The sequence below is a fragment of the Quercus suber genome, unplaced genomic scaffold (genome assembly GCF_002906115.3).
Source record: "Quercus suber isolate HL8 unplaced genomic scaffold, Cork oak 2.0 scaffold_13, whole genome shotgun sequence".
Taxonomy (NCBI): domain Eukaryota; kingdom Viridiplantae; phylum Streptophyta; class Magnoliopsida; order Fagales; family Fagaceae; genus Quercus; species Quercus suber.
The window spans coordinates 1501469-1521718 of record NW_027069478.1 but is presented as its reverse complement, the minus strand read 5'-3'; the positions used below and the strand labels follow the sequence as shown (position 1 = coordinate 1521718).

General features: G+C 34.4%; 3 protein-coding genes across 4 annotated transcripts; 2 read left to right on the top strand and 1 right to left on the bottom strand.

Moving 5' to 3' along the window:
* Window positions 1-525: 525 nt before the first annotated feature.
* Window positions 526-1254, top strand: LOC112030025 (uncharacterized). The gene is given in 3 exon segments (XM_024062709.2): window positions 526-677; window positions 792-917; window positions 919-1254. Coding segments are annotated over 3 exon segments (243 nt in total). The 5' UTR covers window positions 526-656; the 3' UTR covers window positions 1015-1254.
* Window positions 1255-1999: 745 nt separating this feature from the next.
* Window positions 2000-4183, top strand: LOC112030059 (ADP-ribosylation factor 1). Of its 2 annotated transcripts, XM_024062745.2 has the most exons (7): window positions 2006-2130; window positions 2214-2369; window positions 2868-2938; window positions 3165-3284; window positions 3451-3569; window positions 3792-3873; window positions 3986-4183. In XM_024062745.2, the coding sequence occupies exons 2-7, from the start codon at window positions 2222-2224 to the stop codon at window positions 3989-3991; spliced, it is 546 nt and encodes a 181-aa protein (XP_023918513.1). In that variant the 5' UTR covers window positions 2006-2130; window positions 2214-2221; the 3' UTR covers window positions 3992-4183. The 2 variants fall into 2 exon arrangements, with proteins under 2 accessions (XP_023918512.1, XP_023918513.1); XM_024062744.2 differs by lacking the exon at window positions 3986-4183 and having other exon boundaries at window positions 2000-2130; window positions 3792-3976.
* A 6814-nt stretch (window positions 4184-10997) lies between these two features.
* Window positions 10998-12953, bottom strand: LOC112030063 (cyclin-D3-2). The gene is made up of 4 exons (XM_024062750.2): window positions 12216-12953; window positions 11885-12086; window positions 11637-11767; window positions 10998-11526 (listed from the first exon to the last, which is right to left on the bottom strand). Exons 1-4 carry the CDS (start codon window positions 12702-12704, stop codon window positions 11242-11244), a joined length of 1107 nt encoding a protein of 368 aa, XP_023918518.1. The 5' UTR covers window positions 12705-12953; the 3' UTR covers window positions 10998-11241.
* Between the last annotated feature and the right edge of the window lie 7297 nt (window positions 12954-20250).

Genomic DNA, 20250 nt, shown 5'->3' with positions numbered 1-20250 from the left:
ATTTGAGAATCTATAACTTGCTCCTTTTTTTTTTTTTTTGGTTGAGAATTAGTACTGTAATGTATAAGGAGTTGATTCTTTGTTTAATTTTATGGTCCTTTATACTGAAACCTTTAAAACACCTTCTCAAGAATCTCATCCTTTACATAAATTATCATATTGATACCATATTTAAAAAAAAATACTAGCTGCATGTTGCTGGTCATTCTGAAACTACGTCACTACTGTTTCCAATGGCCAAAATCCTGCAATCAGACTATGCAGGGGGTCTCTCTTTGTTAGTACCTGGTATTGACAATTGTCATTTAGAGGCACAGTTCAAAACCTGCAGTGGGCTAAGACGAGAGATGCAGAATATCTTGGCGGTTCAAAACAGCTAGTGGGGGTCGATATTGATATTATAAATCTTAGGATCTGAAAGGGTATCATGTGGATGTGTTTGCTTGGAGAGCTTTGACCTCAATGCAGATCCTTATCTTCTGCCTAACTAAACGTCCTTCTGAGAATCAAAAGCAATGAACTCTCCTTTAAAATAGGAAGGGAAGGAAAGTCAAATTTCTAGTACATAAATTCTCCATGATCACTTGAGAGGCTCATTTTAAGCAAAGCGCATTTGCCTGCAATAGTTTTGTTTTTGGGTCCGAGTAATCTTCAACATGAACCAATCAGCCACAGAGGTATAATCATAATGCTTTATTTCATATATTTTTCTTTATGTGAAATTTGATGTGGCTGATCTCATAATTAATTTCCTCTGTCATTATAAAACTTGTTGAGTTCAATTTTATAAGGTGACGGAGAATACAGGAGAAAAGAAGGCCACGGAAGTGAGGGTGGACACGGTGGATTACTGGTCTTTGGCAGGCGGAGGCCAAGAGCAGAAGAACGTGCAGGTCATTCACCAGCCCCAATTCTGCTGGAAATTCAACCACCAGCGGTGGTGTCTTGGCTGAGGCTGCTGCTGCTTTGGAAACTACTCTCCAATCCGCCAAGGATGCCATCTCTAGAAAATAGTGGCACAATTCTTGTATAAAATATGATATGAAAATTCTATAGGCATTTTTTTTTTTAAATCCTGCCTATGGATGGTTTATAATTTCATTGATTGGATGGTTTATACTTTGTACCATCAATTTTATTTCACAAATTTCTTTATTGATCTCTAGTTTTGAGTTTGGTGGCTCATTTGCTATGTCATGTGGAAGTTACAATTCTCTGCCCCTAGTGACCCAAAGCTCATGTTGCTATGCACGATCTACATTATAATGTCTAAAATTTCTCATTTCATAGCTTGTCATTCACATTTGAATTACAGTCTTGCAAGTAGGCTTAGTAAAGATCATCAAATTACGACCAATGGTTCCACTTCCGCATACTATAAGATATGACTTTGGGTGAGCATCTTTCACTAGAGTATCATAGGAGTATAAACTGTTACCAAATATCATGAATATCACGTCAAATACATGTACATCAACTAGCACCCAATCCCGCGATATGTTTTGGCGTTGATGGACAATCTATATTGAAAGGAAAAATAGATACTGCAGTCTTCTTTTCCAAAGATACGCATCTATCTACTAAGAACCTTCCTAAAATTGAATTCAACTTATGCTGCATCTAAAAATTACCTGCCTACATCATGAAGTGGCAAATCAATCTATAACAGTATGCACCAAAACAAAGACTAATTAACTTTGAGAAGAATAAAGCCTAAATGTTATATGCGTACTATGAAACCGACATACGAGAAGCTTAAAGCCTAAATATGCACCAAATCAAAGACTAATGTAAGAGGAGTACACATCTTGTTCTCTGACATTTGGGACCCAGACAAATTCTTTTTCCCGCCCAACTTGCCCACTGACTTCCACTAGTGCCTATTCCAACGGTAAAAAACAGCTTCAAAATGTATGCAAATTGACAATGGGAACCACCGAAAGTTGAAGCAAGCTAGTTTGCTTTATTCTTCTCCAATCTTCATCAGAATCCTATTCCCTTACCACTTTATGCCTTCAGGATACGTCCTACTCTTGTATAGATTATTTAATGTACAAGCATATATTTCTTTAGCCTCTTATGCCATTTGAAAGCATAACTTGAATTTCCTTCTTCCAACTTTCTGTTCAGGTAAGGCCTCTATTATTCCCTTTCCTCTTCATAGATTGAGTTTATTTAGCCTTTGAATGAACCCATATTTTCGGTTGAAACAGTTTCAGCAATGGGTTTGGCAATTTCTCGGCTAGTGAAGATGCTTTTCGCTAAGAAAGAAATGAGGATTCTTATGGTTGGTCTTGATGCAGCGGGGAAAACAACTATCCTCTATAAGCTGAAACTTGGAGAAATTGTTACTACAATACCCACTATTGGTACTTACTCTTGGCTTATGTTATCTATCCTCAAGACTTGATTCTGGCCTAAGATCTATGAATAAATAAACTGTTAATGCTTAAAGACATTTCAGGCGATTATGACACTCATAAACATGGTTGTAATAATTGTGCGCCATTACTTTTAATCTCGTTAAAGCCTTTATTTTATCAGGAACTTTGATAGATTCGCCTTTCTTTCAAAGACGTGGATATATTCATGTGTTATCAAAGGAGCTAGTAGAAAAGATAAACAAAGCTAGTTAATAATTTCTGCATTCTTATGATCGAAAAGCTCACTCAATCAGCAACTTCTTTATACAGAGAGGGTGTGTGAGCTTTCCAATCTTGTAGAAAATCATGTAAATGTTCCTGAAATACCAGATATGATACAAAGATATTTGATAAATTACCGGTTGTTTCAAAGCTTAAGTTGTTAGGAAATGGTGAATTTAATCTAACAATATTGAATGATGGATTGATTTTTTAATGAGGTAGGATTCAATGTGGAAACTGTTGAATACAAAAATGTTAGCTTCACAGTCTGGGACGTAGGAGGACAGGACAAGGTATAAAACTTGATCGTTTCAAATCTTTCTTTCTTTCAATACCTAACAATAAAGATGACATTTTGTGAATTGGTGTCCGGGGGTGCCTTTTAATTGATGTCAGATATTGCTAAATTAAGTTACATGTGCATTGTATTATGTTCCATAATCAAGAATACAAGTCAGTGGTTCCACATTGTAAATCAAAACAATGAAGTGTATTTTGTACTAATCCAATGCTGTATAGATTCGACCATTATGGAGACACTACTTTCAGAACACCCAAGGTCTGATCTTTGTGGTGGATAGCAATGACAGGGAAAGAGTTTCAGAAGCCAGAGATGAGCTCCACCGGATGCTAAGTGAGGTCAGTTATATCTTTCTTCAAATTTCTCAAACTCATTCCATCTCTCTTTTTGGTTTTCCAGACAGTTCATCGAAAAAGCTGTTTGAATTGCCTTATTAAACAGTTGTCAAATTAGTAGGTTTTAAAGTCATGAAAGGAGCACTAAGAGTGTCCTTCCTTGCTGCAGGATGAGCTTCGCGATGCAACTTTACTAGTATTCGCCAATAAGCAAGACCTTCCAAATGCTATGAGTGTTTCTGAAATCACTGATAAACTAGGCCTTCATTCACTCCGTCAACGCCGCTGGTATATTCTATTTCATGTCCAAATAATCACTCTACTAGATTTTCAAAGCCGTATTGTTGGGACTAAATGACTTACACATCGTGTCACAATTTCTAAATCCATACAGGAATTAATTCAAGTGTCACTAACATGATATAGTTTTAAGGAACTAAGATGGATGAATCTAAGTTTGTTTGCCTTTACATGGTTTCACTTTGTGTAACTAAAACTTTTCTGCTACAGGTACATCCAAGCTGCATGTGCCACTAATGGCCAAGGACTTTATGAAGGTCTTGATTGGCTATCAAGCAACATCTCTAGCAAGGCAAGATAAGACAGGCTTTTTCTAATGTTCTCATCTTACAACATTTTGATTGTAATGATATACTCAGATAGAAATTCTGTAACCTACCCTTGTTGTTTGTGTTTCTTTACAGGCATAACTTAGGCAGCTATCAAAGGTTTATGCACCTTATCTTAAAGCAATTATGCCATATCAATCCAGCGAGTGTGCAACTAAACTTGATACTTTCACAAGTGAAAAGCATTTAACTGGACCTTATATACGTGTGTAATTTTCAATTACTATTGTGAACAAACTTATTACACATTATAGTGTGAAGCCTCTAATTCTACATTAGGTGTGAAGAATGGTGTGTGGATTTAAAAGCAACTCTAGTACCTAATGACAAAAATATCTCACCTAGAGAACGATATGAAAAATTATTAATAGGGAAAGGGAAATTAAGGAAAAGGCAGTCACAAATTTGAAAGCTTGTGATCATCAACAACTAGACAAAATTAATGGATGTTTTCATTATGGCACAGTTTACCTTATGGTTGAGGTATGGAAGCTTACTGTGATAAGAATTTGGCCATAGTTAAGAGTGCAAGCATTATTAAATGTAATAATGCCTTTACAGTATGCACTGTATCTACAACTATGTCACATACAAGTTTTACACTTACAGAGGCCACTGTCACACCTTGTGTTTATGCTGAGAACTCAGAGAAATACTTAGTTCACATTTAAATGGGGTATTTGTTATAGTTAGCTACCAGAGTAATTATCTATGAACTCAGCTATGAAGATCTTGATATTAGGATCTTTCGAATGATAGCTGGATGTCAGGGAGTTTTATTTCCAATTTAAAGGCCTATGGCTGGAATTTGGTGTTGTCACAAAATGTTTGAATACTAACCATGTGAATGTGTTTTAATTTTTTGCCTGACAGTGGTAAGGTCATTGATGACCAATTAACTTATTTGACGTGGTGAACTTGAAACTACAGTTTCTTTTATTTATTTAGAGTTTTAAGAAAAAAAAAAAAAAAAAAATTTGGTGGGCAAATGGGTGTGTTTGGAACTGTGAATGTGAATGCTTTTTTTTTTTTTTGGGGCATAATCAAAGTGGGTTTTGTGTTGAGTGAAAATGTTGTGTGGAGTTTGATTAATTGATTGATTCTTCACTCAATGAATATGCTTTTTCTTTTTCAATTGATGTCTTGCATGTTTGGTTTTTCTTTCTTGGTGAGATGGGTAATGCGGAATCCTCTTGATTATGAATTTTGATTATTACCCAATAGCGATTTTTTGTTAACATTTTGGGTCTTGATCTGTTTGGGTTTCTTTCTCTAGGGTGAGTTCCTGAAGATTTATGTTTTGGGCATTTGAATTAACTTGAAGATCTTGGTATTAGGATATTTCGAATGATAGCTGGATGTCAGGGAGCTTTATTTCCAATTTAAAGGCCTATGGCTGGAATTTGGTGTTGTCACAAAATGTTTGAATACTCACCATGTGAATGTGTTTTAATTTTTTGTGTGACAGTGGTGAGGTCATTGATAACCAATTAACTTATTTGACATGGTGAACTTGAAACTACAGTCTCTTTTTTGGCCTCATTCATGCTAGAAGATTTCCTCAGCCAAACAAAATAATATCCTTGTAAAGAAACTGCTAGTTTCCTTGCATGAAATTACCTAGATGATCCTTGGTCTAAGATCTCGGGTGGGTAGTGGGTAGCATCCTTGGTTTTGAGTGGGTGAGCAAGCATGAGAGTGTTTTGGGGAGAGGAGTGTTTGATCCATTTTGTTTTCTAATTTTGGGATGAAACGTGTTAGACTAATGGCATGTGGGGAGGTGGGTTACGGAGCATTGACGGAATGAACCACAGGTGGGTAAAGTGTCAAAAATAAAATCACAGGTAAACAGTTAAATTTCAAGCAAACCACAAGTGGGTAAGTTGTAATTTTCCTATAAAATTAATATAAGTAGAGTTTAAAAGGTTTCTCTCTGACCAAAAAAAAAAATATATATATTTTTTTTTTTTTTTTTTTTACATGTTTTTCTGGCAATTACATTACTGATAAATTAGGCTTGAGGAGGCCTAGCCCTAAATCTTAACCATCTTAAATTATCCCATGAACATGAAAGTACATATTTTAAGTTTTGCTAGGAATAGAGTTGTAGCTTTTAGACACTTTAACACAATATGTTTAACCTAATATTAAGCCAAGTTGATTAACAAGTTTGTTAGTTTAGATCTAGGTTAAAACAATAAAGTCATATCATGTAAAGTAACGGAAAATAAAGAACACAATGATATGATCACCTAGGAAAACCAAACCAGTAAAAATTGGGGAGGATTTGACTTAGCTATCCTCAAGATAAAAAGCAAATTCACTATAGAGAATTGAAGTTTACAATAAGATTTAGACCACTAACATCCTATTGTTATCACATGTAGAACCTACTGATACCACCACGTGCAAATTCCGAATCCACAGACTCCTCTATTAGGCCTTTGCAACACAAGCGCCCACACTTGTGACTTTGAGACTCCACTCAAAGGTTTTGGATCTCCTTAAACATTGATCTTGTATGCAACAACTTCTACAACATTGAATCTTGAGATTCTTCAAGGGATAACACCGGTAGAAGACTTTAGAGAGCTTTATATCTACAAAAGAGGCACATTCTTCTTTCTCTAAAAAGCCTTATAAAAATGTGCTTAGGGTTTCCTTTATATACTAGTAGTGTTTTACTTGAAACTCAATACGTTTAAGTAGAGTTTGAGCTGAAATAAAATTCTGCAGATATGTATTTCGATCGGTCGAGCCTATTTCTCGATTGGTCGAATTAGGCACATTTCAAATTCCTCTTTCTACAGCTTGTATGTTCTTGAATCTTGACTCGAATCACATTGAGCATTGTCTAAGAATACCTATAGACTATATCTAAATAAGTTTGTATTCACGATTTGTCAATTGTTCTAAACTTTTAGAACCTAACAATAGTTTCGACTGCTTGACTAGACCAGACTGAGATATTAGTTACTGATTCACCAATCGGTTTGCAGCCCATTTCAGATTCAAAATCAGAAGAAACAAGAGAGTACTATGCTTTTTTTTTCACCTACAATATATTGAAAACAAGCTTTCTAGCTGTTCCCAACCACTTCTGAATTATGTTGTATCACGTGTGCCATGTTTACTATTCCATCATTTCCATCTTTTAACTGTTTTGCATCAATTATTTTGTTTCTTTAAAATAAAATAAATAAAGCTAAAAAAATTTTAAGAGAGAGAGAGTGTGACCTTTATAGCAAGAAAGGACAATGAAGTAATACAGGATAGACAAAGATCTTCTTTTATTTTGATCACATCCACTCAAAGTTTCCAACCTCAAGTGCATATAATAATCAGTGTAAATTTGAAAATTTACAGCTTAACTCTTTTGGACAGCTTAGATGACACGGTTTCTTCTTTGTTTTTGGCCTCATTGATGCTGGATTCATTAATGCATTCAATCATTGGTGATAAACAATAAAGATTAGATTATAAGTTGTAACCAAAAATCACAAACACAGTTTTCTGCTGGAGAAATTTAGATGCATGTACAATGAGAAAAACACATTAAAGGTTGGGTGCAGCCTGGGATGTTGAAGATAGTTGAAAATTTATGTTAGTGCGTTTGCACTTTGCGACTAGTCTAGCTGTGTAGTAATGAGAACAAGACTATATCGCCTCAAGTCCACTCGGTGGATGCATACATTTATGGGTTATAATTGCTCACTACTTCCCTGTCCAAATCCTTGGGTGCCAACTCTTGCATTGGTAATAAAAACCCAAGATGATGAGTGCAAGTACAACTGCAATGTCACCCTCGCTCTGCCTCCAACATACCGAAAGCCATGGCTTTTGAAACTTCTACCATGAAGGCAATTTTTTCGCTTTACATGTTCTTGAATGATAATGCTAAAGCTGTAAAGGTGTTAACACTTTTGTAACAACAGCCTTACAAATTGATGTAACATCTCCAAACAAATAACCTAGTAATTTTTTGATAGATGATATAGAATTTTAACTTATGACATCTGTTCTATAATTGTTCTATAATGATTGTTCTTTATTATTAGATTAAGACACAAATTGATTTATAATATAAGAGAGTTGAACTCTAGATATTTTACAAGAGACTTTACTAATTGAGCTAACTAGAACCTACAATATATAAACTGGATTTACTAACATGCACCCTTAGGACATACATTAGTAAACCATTTTAGAAAACTCTTTATAAAAAAATGAAAAAGTAATTAACTGTTTTGACAGTTTTTTTAATTTTCATAAAAACTTTTTCAAAATTAATAGTTAATGTGTGTCTTAAGGGCACGCATACTATAAAAAATAGTTTATTTCCATGTCAAAATTTTTGGTTTTTTTTAATATTTAATTCCCATGTACTTAGCAGTTAGTAGGCGCACACCATGAAGCAATAATTATTAATCAAAAGGCACATAATTGTATTTACCCATGCCTGTTTCTAGGACCAGGCTGCGGCCCTTGCCCTCGAGATTTAATAATAGGTGAGACAAAGGAAATTATGGAATGGTCATTTTCATTAGTGTGGTGCATGCCATCTGGCTTTTGCTTGAATGCTAAAAGCTTTACCTATCTCACTTATGATTATGACTAATGTTTCTCACTATAGCTTCTATTTCTAGAAGTTATCATGGTATGTTTTACTCCTAATCATTTTCATGCTATTTAAAAATGGAGTCATATTAACAGTCGTCTTAGGACATTCATTAATAATCTATTTTAAGAAAATTTAGATACCACTTATATGAAAAATGAAAAAAATTGTCAAAATAATAATTTTTTTTTTTTTTCATTTCTGTAAAAACTTTCTTTAAATGGATTATTAACGAGTACCCACTGTTAGCATTTAAATATATATATATATATACTATTTGGGAGAGGTTTGTATTCTTATATTGAATTATTTTTAGTAATAAATTATAAATTAGAATATTCTCAAAAAAAAAAAAAAAAGGACGATTTATCTAATCACCCATGTAAAACTTTTTTTTTTTCTCATTTGCTTCCCATTTTGGGATTAAAAGTATGAACCCAGATAGAAAATAATAATCTGACCACTTTTTTATTATTATTATTAATTTCAACTACTCCATTCTACCAAACATGAGGAAAAAATCAATCTTTCATTTTCTGTTTACTGAGCTTCAGTGAGCCATCTCATTGGAAACCATTTGTCAACATTTGAGACTTCAAAGCAGAACTGTCAACATTCCAGAATTACTATTTTATTAGTACCAAGCAGGGTTAAGTGGTTAACCACATTTAGCTCGTTGCAAGTTTTTTTGTTCTTGGTTCTTAGCCCCCATAAAAAAGATTGGGGTAATAAGTGCTTAACCAGCATAGCTAGTGAGTAGAAAATCTCTTTGTGTGAATTATGATAAGAAAGACATAATTGTTAATCTATGCCCACTATAAGAAACTAAAAGCGTAAAAGCTAAAGCGGGACACAGGAACAAAGTCATCCCCACAAAATCAAAAGGTTAGTGGTAGATTCATAGTCCACCCCCAAAAGCTTTCAGTATTCTTCAATCTTTAATCTTTTCAGGTTTCTCGATAGTACAAAGTATAAAAATGCTTCCAGAAAACATATCTTTCTCCTGTCCTGGATTGGACTGTTGTTCTTGTTTAAATTTCATAAGCACTTTTCCCAATACAAATTTATTCACAATGGACATCCCCACAAACTTTATACTCCAAATTCCCATATACTTAAATTCTCAGCCTCCCAGCTTTTATCTTTTCCAGGATGTATATAGTTGAAAGGATCAAAATTCAATCAATAAATCTCTTTCATTGCTGTCCTTTATTGTACTATTAAATTTTCTTAAATTTTCACTTTATAATCACAAGCATTCTACCAATAAACAATAAAACACAGCCTAATCACAATGGATAAGTAATAGTCCAATTCTGCTTTTGCAGAGAATATTAAATGTTAGTTCCACAAATCAATTAGGCCCCTAAGCAGATTGGAGAAATGTGGACAAGTGATTGCAAAAATAGCTTAATATACTGAAAGACCTGCAGCAAAACACAAATGCAACTCTAATTGCCAAACTACAAGACCAGCCTTCCAAAGAAACTCACTTTACTTTCACCCAACAAACAAAAGCAAAAACAAAGAGAAAGACATTCATTTACTCAATTGTTCTTTAATTTAGCAATTCCTATCTGAAATTGAAGAACAAGCTATACCACACACAATTGGCAGATGGAATATGATGTTTTCACAGGGTACTCCAAATTCATCCAAATTGAAGTAATCAATCAGGATGAGATGCCATATTATCTTATTCTACTCATTAAAAATAAAATGGAGGTCACAAAACTCAGAACAAGATGACGTTCTAGATACAGCACTATAATTATTTGTATACTGTTCCCACTTCCCACTAAAGCTTATTCAATACCAACATATTAAGCCTAGGTTTTGAACCAGTTATCCACAGAGAACATTGATCCTTATAAATGGAGAACAGTAATAAACAGAAAAAATCACCAAGGGAATAAATAATGTGTCACCAATATTTGCAAATTGAAATTAATATCATATAGCTTAACACAGCAGACATGTCTAGACTACCTTAAGTACTAAATTCCTTATGATCTGCAGTTCTAGGAATTTTGAGAGAGAGAGATGTTTACTGGCATGGAAGTAGTTGTTACTAAGACTTCGGCAGTTGAGGTTGAGGTTGACCCTTTTGAAAGAGCTCTCAAATTCAGTTACCTAACTTAAAGATTTGATTATTTCAAACTTTAGGGGTTGAGAATTTCATTCAATCTATCACCATAACCACCCCCCAAAGGGGGTCCCAAAATTAATAAATCAGTTAACAATCACTGTTTAGTATTCACCTGTCTTTTTTTGAAAGTCTCTCAAGTCATCAGTGTGTTCATTCAAGAAGAACAACTAGAGACTTTTTGTTGCATATCTCAATTAAAATTCCACTACCACCTAAACCAACGAGAACTGGCATGTCTTGGAATTATCTTTATCTATGACTGTAAGCATGTGATATATACATAATCTGAAAATGTAGTAAAAGAAAAACTACTAAAGAACTTGGACAAAGAAGCACTCATCTCTTATTATTCTCAAACCATAATCCCCACCTCCCAATTCAGATCAGACCCATGGGGGACTGGGATATGATCTCTTGATTCATTGTCATAGATTCAGCCAGAAATGCAACGATAAATCATGAACACAGCATAATTGCACCTTAAAAAGAGATATTGCCAATAATATGCGAATAAGAAAATGTATGATACCATGTTTAATAGTAGACATTTAAGACAAAGAAAGATTAACGAGGGCTACTAAGCACTTCAACAGACAGACGATTTAGTGAAGGCAACCGCATCTGCTGATCCTGTGCTCTACTCCTTTTGAAAGGAGGCTCCGGTGATGATGAAATGCACGACGCTGCAGCCCATGAGTCATTGGAGCTATCAAAGCTAAAAGATGCGTCAATGATGCCATTGGGGCTGCTGGGTATGGACAGATGCTTGCGCTTGCGGCTTTGGTCGTGAATGGGGCCAAGGCCATTAGATAATTCCAGGATCAGCTTATAGCACTCATTGACTTTTTCCTGTTTAAAGACATTATCAAACATTAACTAATAGATCATCAAGGTTGGAACATCTTTGCAAAAGCAGGAGTTCCACGAAAACATAGAAATTAATGTAATTAGATACACACCTCACTAATTTTAAGTACACTCATAAGCTGATTCTGATATTCCAGCGGATTATAAGGCTCTATATCCCTAATTACATGAAGCATCGTTGCAGTAGCTAATACAGATGGAAGGTGACTTGTTACCCTTGAATCTGGAACCAAAGCCCAACATTAAAGACAAGATTAGAAATTGAGATAGATCACAAATGAATGTCTCTTTCCTTCAATATCTATTGCATTCAGACAATCAATCTCATTGGATAGCTTACCGGCAATGACAGAGAGATGAAGGCGCTCACACCTCAACAGGAAATCCCAATGCAAGTGGTTCTTCAAACCAAGCCTCCTGATAATGTGATAAAAGAATGAAATTGGGGTCACCGGGTTCATCCTCCATTGAAGAGTGGACAGCACCAGAAGCTCCATTCTCTTAATAGTCTTTGCTTCAAACACATACTTGGATTCCTCCACCTAAACATAACACAGAATCCCACATTATAACAATATGACAGACAAAGTCCAAGTAACACACACACACACACACACAGAGCATAACACTTTTAACAAACACCAAGACTGCATAAAATAAATCCCACATACTTGCAGGTCTAAAAGAAGTGGCACTTGGGTTTCCTCCACCTTAGCAGCCAGAGATAGACAGGCCACTGCAGCAAGTTGAGTCATCCAGGGCTTATCCCTCTTAAACGTGGGGCTTGAAGCAAACCTATCAAAGTAATTCACAGCAAGAATAGCAGTCAAAGCACAGAACCCATAGTGTGCCTTAACCCTCAAAATCCAATCCACAGCCTCTTTCCTAGCCACCATTAGAGACCCATCTGAGATCAGACTGCTCAAACACACATGGGTCTCTCCCTCCTTGGATTTTAGGGACACAAGTTCATCATCCTCCCAAACCAAGTCATTCTCTAGCAAAACCGAAGGGAAAAATGAGTGCTTTTTCACATTCTCATCACTCTCTTCTTCCCCAATACCATTCTCTTCCTCTAAACTCTCTTCCTCACAGAACAAAGCATCAATGACCGTTGCAGGACTTAGCAGCTGTTGGGTTTCCTCTTCTTGCAGAGCCATCTTCTTCTGAGAAGAAGAGATTGAAGCCTCTGCTCATTATACAATGAAAAGTTTAAAGCTTGAGCAGAGACCCATATCCATATTCATCAGCAAGTGTCTCTCTCCAAGGACTGTACAATAGAGAGGCAGAGAGAGAGTGAGAGAGAGAGAGAGAGACCCAAATGGAGTTAGCAGACGAAGGTTCCCTATGAGAAAGCCTTTCACGCCTGTCCTTTCTTTCCAGGTTTTTCTTTTTTCTATTCTTTTTCTTTTTCTGTCTTTATTTTCTTGATTTATAAAATATGGAGTCATTTTTTGGGTTGTTTGGCGCGCAGGAAAGTAGAATATTACTAGTATGAACTACTAAAAAGTAAAGTATGGTATTTGTAACGGCACACTGGCCGAGTTTTTGCAATAAAATAAGCAAATATCCCTTTTATATTATCAATAAGAAATTAAATAGTCACTGCACGCTCTGCTCACTCCTCAACTGTTCATCACCTCAGATTATGTATTACAAAAGGATACCGTATCATCAATATCGGGTATTTTGGGGTAGATAATAAAGCTCTACCGTTTCTCAAAAAAAAAAAAAATAAAGCTCTACCATAGCGCATCATATAGTTTTGGCAGACTTGGATATCGTACCGTAGCTCTAGCCCAGGACTTTTGATTTGAATCTCACTCTCCAAAGCAAAAGGAGTTTCAAGGTGTTGAAAAAATAAATTAATTAAAAAGTTAAATAGATGCCTTAATCACATTTGTTCATTTTAGAAAAGTAAAATAAAGTTGTATTAACGGTGCCCTATGGCAAAAAATTTCTTTAAAAAAACAAGACCTCTTTGAGCATTTGCCTATTTTTTGGTATGTGCAGTCCCTTGTCTCACATAATTTTCTTAGGGTAATTTTTAATAAATTATTTTAAGAAAAAATTTATACAACTTTTATGGAAAATTTAAAAAGTTATCAAAATATTAGATTTTTTTTTTCTTTTCCCATAAAAACTTTCGTAAAATATTTTACTAACAAATGTTCTTAAGGCATTCCTTAGCTTTTCCCAAGAAAAAAAAAATTGATTTTTTGACAGCTTATTTTTTTTTTTTCTCTATTAACATGACTCATATTAATATATAATATGTGTAATGCACGCGCTTAAGAGGGGGTTGTAGGTAGGGCTGTCCACGACTCGCTTGGACCTTACAAACCACCCGGAACCTGATCATCTTCACCCGAAACCGCTCAATCAAAGCTTGGTTTCGGTCGGACACTGGTTGCTGGCATAAGGACTCGAGACCATCGGTTTGAGTTACGGGTTAGTTATTTGAGAAACCGACGAACCCGACCTGCCTAATGAGATGTTCTTCCCTTGTCGAAAATCAAGAGTTTCAACCAAAAACCGATAAGTCCAAAGACTCCAAACTCTTAAGTCTGACGATATAGGCATATTTTGGCCAAATCCTTCAAGATCTCGGCCCGATCTTTATAGATATAGGAAAATATTGGCTAGATCTGACTAGATTCGACAATATTTCAGCCAGATTTCACTCCACTCCGGCGAACCCAAAACCGACCAATATGGACCCAAAACCGATACAACCCGAACTAGCAGACTCGAAACTATGGCCGAATCAATTATGGGTTAAACTTTTCCCCACCTGATGCAATCGAGTCGAGTTCGGGTTGGGCACAAACCCAACACGGCTTGACCCATGGACAGTCTTAGTTGTGGGGGTTGGTGTGTTTTTGGGACCGCAAAGGCATTGAAACTCTCTAAAAAGACAAATATTCTAAAGCCACTCGAACTTTAATATTAATAGAAAAATATTTAGAAGCTATTTTTAGAAATATTTTATTGAAAAATGATAAAATAATTAATTTTTTTGACAATTTTTTATATTTTCAATGATAATAGCATTAAAACTTTTTTAATATGATTTATTAACAATTGTAAATATGTGTAATGCACGCGCTCAAGAGGGAGTTGTGGGGATTGGTGTGTGTTTTTTGGGACCGCAAAGGCGTTGACTGTGTCCAACGGAATTGTGCATGTTGGGATGGAAAAATGTGCGACGCGCGACAGAGTGATGTTATACTTTATTGGTATATATTGTTGGGTACTGGACAGTGATATGGTCACACTCTAGCTCGTGTCACGGTCTTCTGAATCCGGACACGTGTACCAATGGAAAGCAAATAAATCGGTCAACTTGATGGCACGAAAAGTTTGAATGTGTGGCATTTGTTTACAGATTCCCTCCACTCTCGTGTCCATTTTCAAACTTTAATTACCTTCGTTTCTTTCTCTACGAGGGGCCGCTTGCTACATAGACAAAGAGAGTGTGGGAGAGAGTAATGCACCGTCGAACATGATGAGATTGCGTCATTTCATAGTCATTGTGAAGTTTCTACCATAACCCTTTTTTTTTGGGTCGAAAAGAAAGCTTATATAAGATGGAATTAAACATGAAATAATTTGGTTAAGAAACGGTCTAAGCGTCATTTACAACAAAAATAGGAGATCTTGAATACAACACAAAAGATTTACTAATTTTAATTATTGTCTTACCTAGCAAATTTGCATGTTTGAGATATTAGCTCATTAGCATAGACCCAAGCAGTGGCGGCTCCAGGATATATTTTTGGGGGGTCAATAAGAAGATGAATTTTGGGTAAAAAATGAATCTTGCAATCTACGTGATTTCTTTATTATAAAGTACTATATTTACAAAATTTTCACAACACTTTTCTAACAATTTTAGTTGATAAGTTGTTATTAGTTCTAATTTAAACTCACTAATAAAATTACATTTTTTTTCTATCAATAACAACCAATAATAATCTGTTATTTAAGATTTGCTATGAAAGTATTATAGATATAGTGTTTTTCATATAAGATAAACTATAAATTCAATACATATTATTTATTAATATGATTTTTTTTTATAATAGTTTATTAATACAATGTGGATATTAATTATTGTTGCTAAAATTAAATATTAGAAATCATCTATTCTTTTTAAATACAATAAACATATGAATTATTATTGTTAAGTAAACTCCAAGCGAGATCTAAGTAAAATAAACTTTTATGTATTAGTTCATTTCAAATTTGTTAAGAGCTACATGATGATTTTTTTTTTTTTTTTAAGGCCAAGATATTATCAAGATAATCATAATCAAATTCATTACAACTAGGCTTTTAAAAAAAATTAGGTCTAGGGGATTCAAAATTTTATTTTAAGAGGGTCAAATGAAAATAAAAAATAAAAAATTATATATAAATTTTTTTTTTGGGCCAGCTCAGGGGGTTCATTTGAACCCCCTGAACTATTCCTAGAGCCGCCCATAGACCCAAACCTAATTCTACTTTATGTGCAAGCCAAGTTCCTACTTATACTAGAAGTTTATTAGAAGGTTTAGTCTACTATATATACCCATGTTATAGTTCACTGTAACACATGATTTGTACTACACTCTTATATAATAAAGTTGTAGCCCTTAAGGGTTTCCTCCGTGGACGTAAGTTGTAAGGCTGAACTACATAATCTCTGTGTTCTTATGTTTTTATTTTATGCTTTCTTATTCCGCTTATATTCAACATGAAATATATCATAATATTATTTAACACTGCATAAAAATTTCTCACATGAGGGTGATATATTTGTATCTCCACAAAAAGCTAGAGTAACAACCTATAGTCATAAATCAAGGCATTGCAAAGGTCACAATTAAAGAGTCCAAATCTTCTCTCTCATCAATTGTGCTCCACTTCATGCTCCACCAATAAAATTTGGATAGCTAGCCTCTCTCATTAAATAAGATAACTCTGACTTTAATGAGAGGCTAGTTGTCTCATTTAATGAGATATTTTATTTAATGAGAGAGGCTAGCTGTCTAAATTTTATTGGTGGAGCATGAAGTGGATCACAATTGATGAGACAGAAGATTTGGACTTACAATTAAAACCTAGGTTAGTACATGAAGTGAGAAGATCCACAATATAACTTTGGTATCTAATTTTACAATGATTTTTGGAAATTCTAAAGTTAAGTGCTAAATTGAGTCCATCATGGAAGTGAAAAATTGAAAATTGGAGTCGCTAGCAATCATTAGGATTCTAAGATGTGATTAGTCACCTATATCTAATTGATTTTATTAATCCTATTGGATATATAAAATAAAGTCTCAAATGATAAGCTAGGTTTGGCAATTTTATTTTGCATGGAGAAGGTTACCTTCTTTTGATTCTCTCCTCTGGTTTTTTTAATGGTTAATAAATTAGGTTAATAACTTTCGAGAAAAGAACAAGGATGAATGTTCCAATTTGATCATACACACATTAAAAGTGACACAAGTAAATTGACGCCCATTGGTTTTGTTGGGAAATAGCAGGGCAAATATAGACCTTTGGTTTCACCTTTATTATCTTGGTATATTTTATGGTTTTGAATTTTGATAGGTCAATGATAGAATGCACTAAAAATCCTAACACCATTCACTAAAAGGGTTTTTAATTTAGTCCATGACTTCATACATGTCCTAAATCTCATTATCATGGGTAGAGTCCCCTCAAAGATAATGTGTTCCATCATGTGGCAGCTAGGATCTTAGTATCTTTGGGGTTTTTCCCTAACTGTGCATGTATGGATGGACTTCTATGGCAACAATCTGATGGGGATTTCCCTATTTTTTTATGGAACTCCAACAAACTATCATGCTTGCATGTGCATCATACATAAGAGGTGTTCTACTCAAAGGGTGTGAGAACTGTGACTTGGGAGCAGATTAAATACAAAACGATGATTTCTGTTTTATGACATTCACAAGGTTAGTTATGAATAACCTAGGCTTCTAATTGCTCCATGGCTCAATGCATGGCTCCTCCATCTTTGTCTATGAGACCAGGTTGATATGATATCCTTAACATGAGCAACACACCCCTTCTCTACGTAGTGATATGGTCACAAAATGATTGCTGTAGGGATACATATAAATGTAAAAGAGAAAGTGACTTCAATTTATAAATTTTATATAGTAAAACCCGTAATACCTTTAGCATTTTTCTCTAACAAAGCGATAGACATTAAAGTGGAGTAGAATACATCTAGAATTTTGCGATGAAATTGAAGGCAATGTACGATTTATTATATGGCATATCTTGAAAAATCAAGAAAATGTTACCATCAAAATACCAACAAAGGACAAATGAAAATGAACATTACAAAGATCAGGCACAGTATGTTTTGTTTTCTTGAGAATTATTAGTAGTATGGGCCATGGACTTGGGGGGTGCAACAGGGCCAACCACATCATCGCATAGAAAAGAGGAAAGAATTTCATTACAACTCGCATATAGCCAAATCTTTTGGTGAAATGACAGCACAAAAGATTGCTCACTGGTGAAAACAAATGAAAAGCAGAACAAAGAAATGAATGAGATCAGACAAAAACGAGCGTAAATCAGGTCAACCATATGTTCATCTTTTGAGTGATACTAATTGGGATACTATTTTTTTTTTTTAATAAATTAACCTTATAAATTGATGTGTTTATCAATTACAATAAAGTAATTCAAATATTATATTATCATAGTGATACTAATCATATTTTTGATAGATAAGTTTGTAAGCATTTTATAATAACTTTAGCATTCTTCTCATATTTTAAATCAGAATACTGGGTTTTAAACAAACAAATGCAAAAATTTAACGTTATAGATTCAAACAAATTTTTCGGGATTGGGTGCCATGTTGGGACCTGGCCTAAACCAAACCTAGTGGCTTTTAGGGGGTTAATGATAGAGAAGATTGTAGAGTGATTTGAATCATTTGATACAGAGGTGCCCTTTAAGCGGGGTTTCTGTCCCTATTGGACTAGTACTTTAATAACAATTGACAAGTGATAGAGTTACAATTAAATCACTCTTGATCATAGCACTTTAACCTATGATCAAGAATGATTTAGAAAATAATAAAAAGAAGAAGGAAAAATGCTACAGTGGTATTAGGAAGGGAAATACTTACCCAAAAAAATGCAACGAACAATGTTATTTACATAAGTGGTTAAGTTATTGATTTTCATCTAAATTCACCGTTAAGGACGTGGGTTCTTTTCAATCTTTCTAAAATAAAAAAAATATGTTCTAGTTAGCTCAACTGGTAAATTTTTTGATGGTTGAATAAGATATCTAGATTCAACCTCCACTTACACAAAAAACTAATTGGTGTCATGGTTTGATAATAAAAAACTATCAACAGAAGCAGATGTCATAAATTGAAATTATCTCAAATAAAAAATAAAAAATCAATGCCCTTAGAAAATTTCAATACAATTTTTATGAAAAATATAAAAAGTTAACAAATAATTTTTTTTCTTTTTTTTAAAAAAAATTCTATAAATTTTTTTAAAATTAATACACTAAGAATATTTGTTAACTTTTTCCCTCTTATTATTTACTATTTATAACTTGCTGTGGGAAAAAAATAGTAATAATGTTGTGCAAAACACCTAAAAGGTAACAGGCAGGAAGGTACAAAAGGGGGCAATTTTTTTTTGTTTTTGCTGAATGCAATAGGGGGCCATTCATGAAAGGTAATAGAGGGAGCCGTATTGGAAAGGTCACAAAGAAATAGAAATATATAGTAGAAAACTGAAAACATCGAAAACAGGTGAAGCAGCCTAGAAAAACCTCGATTTATCTTTCTATCATATCATATGTGTTGCCGTCTTGTCTGCCTGAAACATACGCCTTACGCCTTCTTTGATGTCCCCCATTCCTCTGTCTCTGTCTTTTGCAATTCCACTCTCTTCCCTCTATTTATTTTTGTTATTTATTTCATAGTGAATGCAGAATCCACCAACAATTAAATACACTACCGGCTAGGCTGCTAATTTATTACTCTTCCTTGATGCTGACCATCACGTACACCTCTACATATAGTATATAGTAGGTGCGTTATGAACCATGTAGGTCTCATCCTTAACATTTCGTACGGTTTTCATTTAAAGTTACCATTAGATTTTGCAGGTGTAGATGAGCACAATAATTAAGCAAAAGGAATTACCAAAAACAGAAGAGGAAAAAAAGCAACCCATTTCCCAGCCCCCTACCCCTTTTCTATCAACCATTAGCCAATTGTTTAAGCCTCAATTTTTATTATTTAATTTATTTTTGTTATTATTTATGAGCTCTATTATACTTTTTTATGCTATTTATGAGTCTCACTGTACTATTTCACCTAACTTTTACCTTTATTTATAGTACTTTCAATAATAAGTTTTCAGTTTTAGCAAAATAAGCAGTATCCAAACAGACTCTAAGTTTAAAAAAATTTCACTATTTTTGGATGTTTTGGCTAAAAATGCTGGTTGAAGCTAAAAATAATTTCAATTTAATCCTAAAATATAGCCTCATAGGAGGGGCGTAAAACAATTTACGCCTCAACACACAATAAACCTAAGCCAACCCCAACTCCCTTACCCTCGTTTCCCTTCCCACAACACCCAAAAGCTGGTTGATTAGCCAACCCCTTTGGAGGAGCACAAATATATCAACAGACCCTTTCTC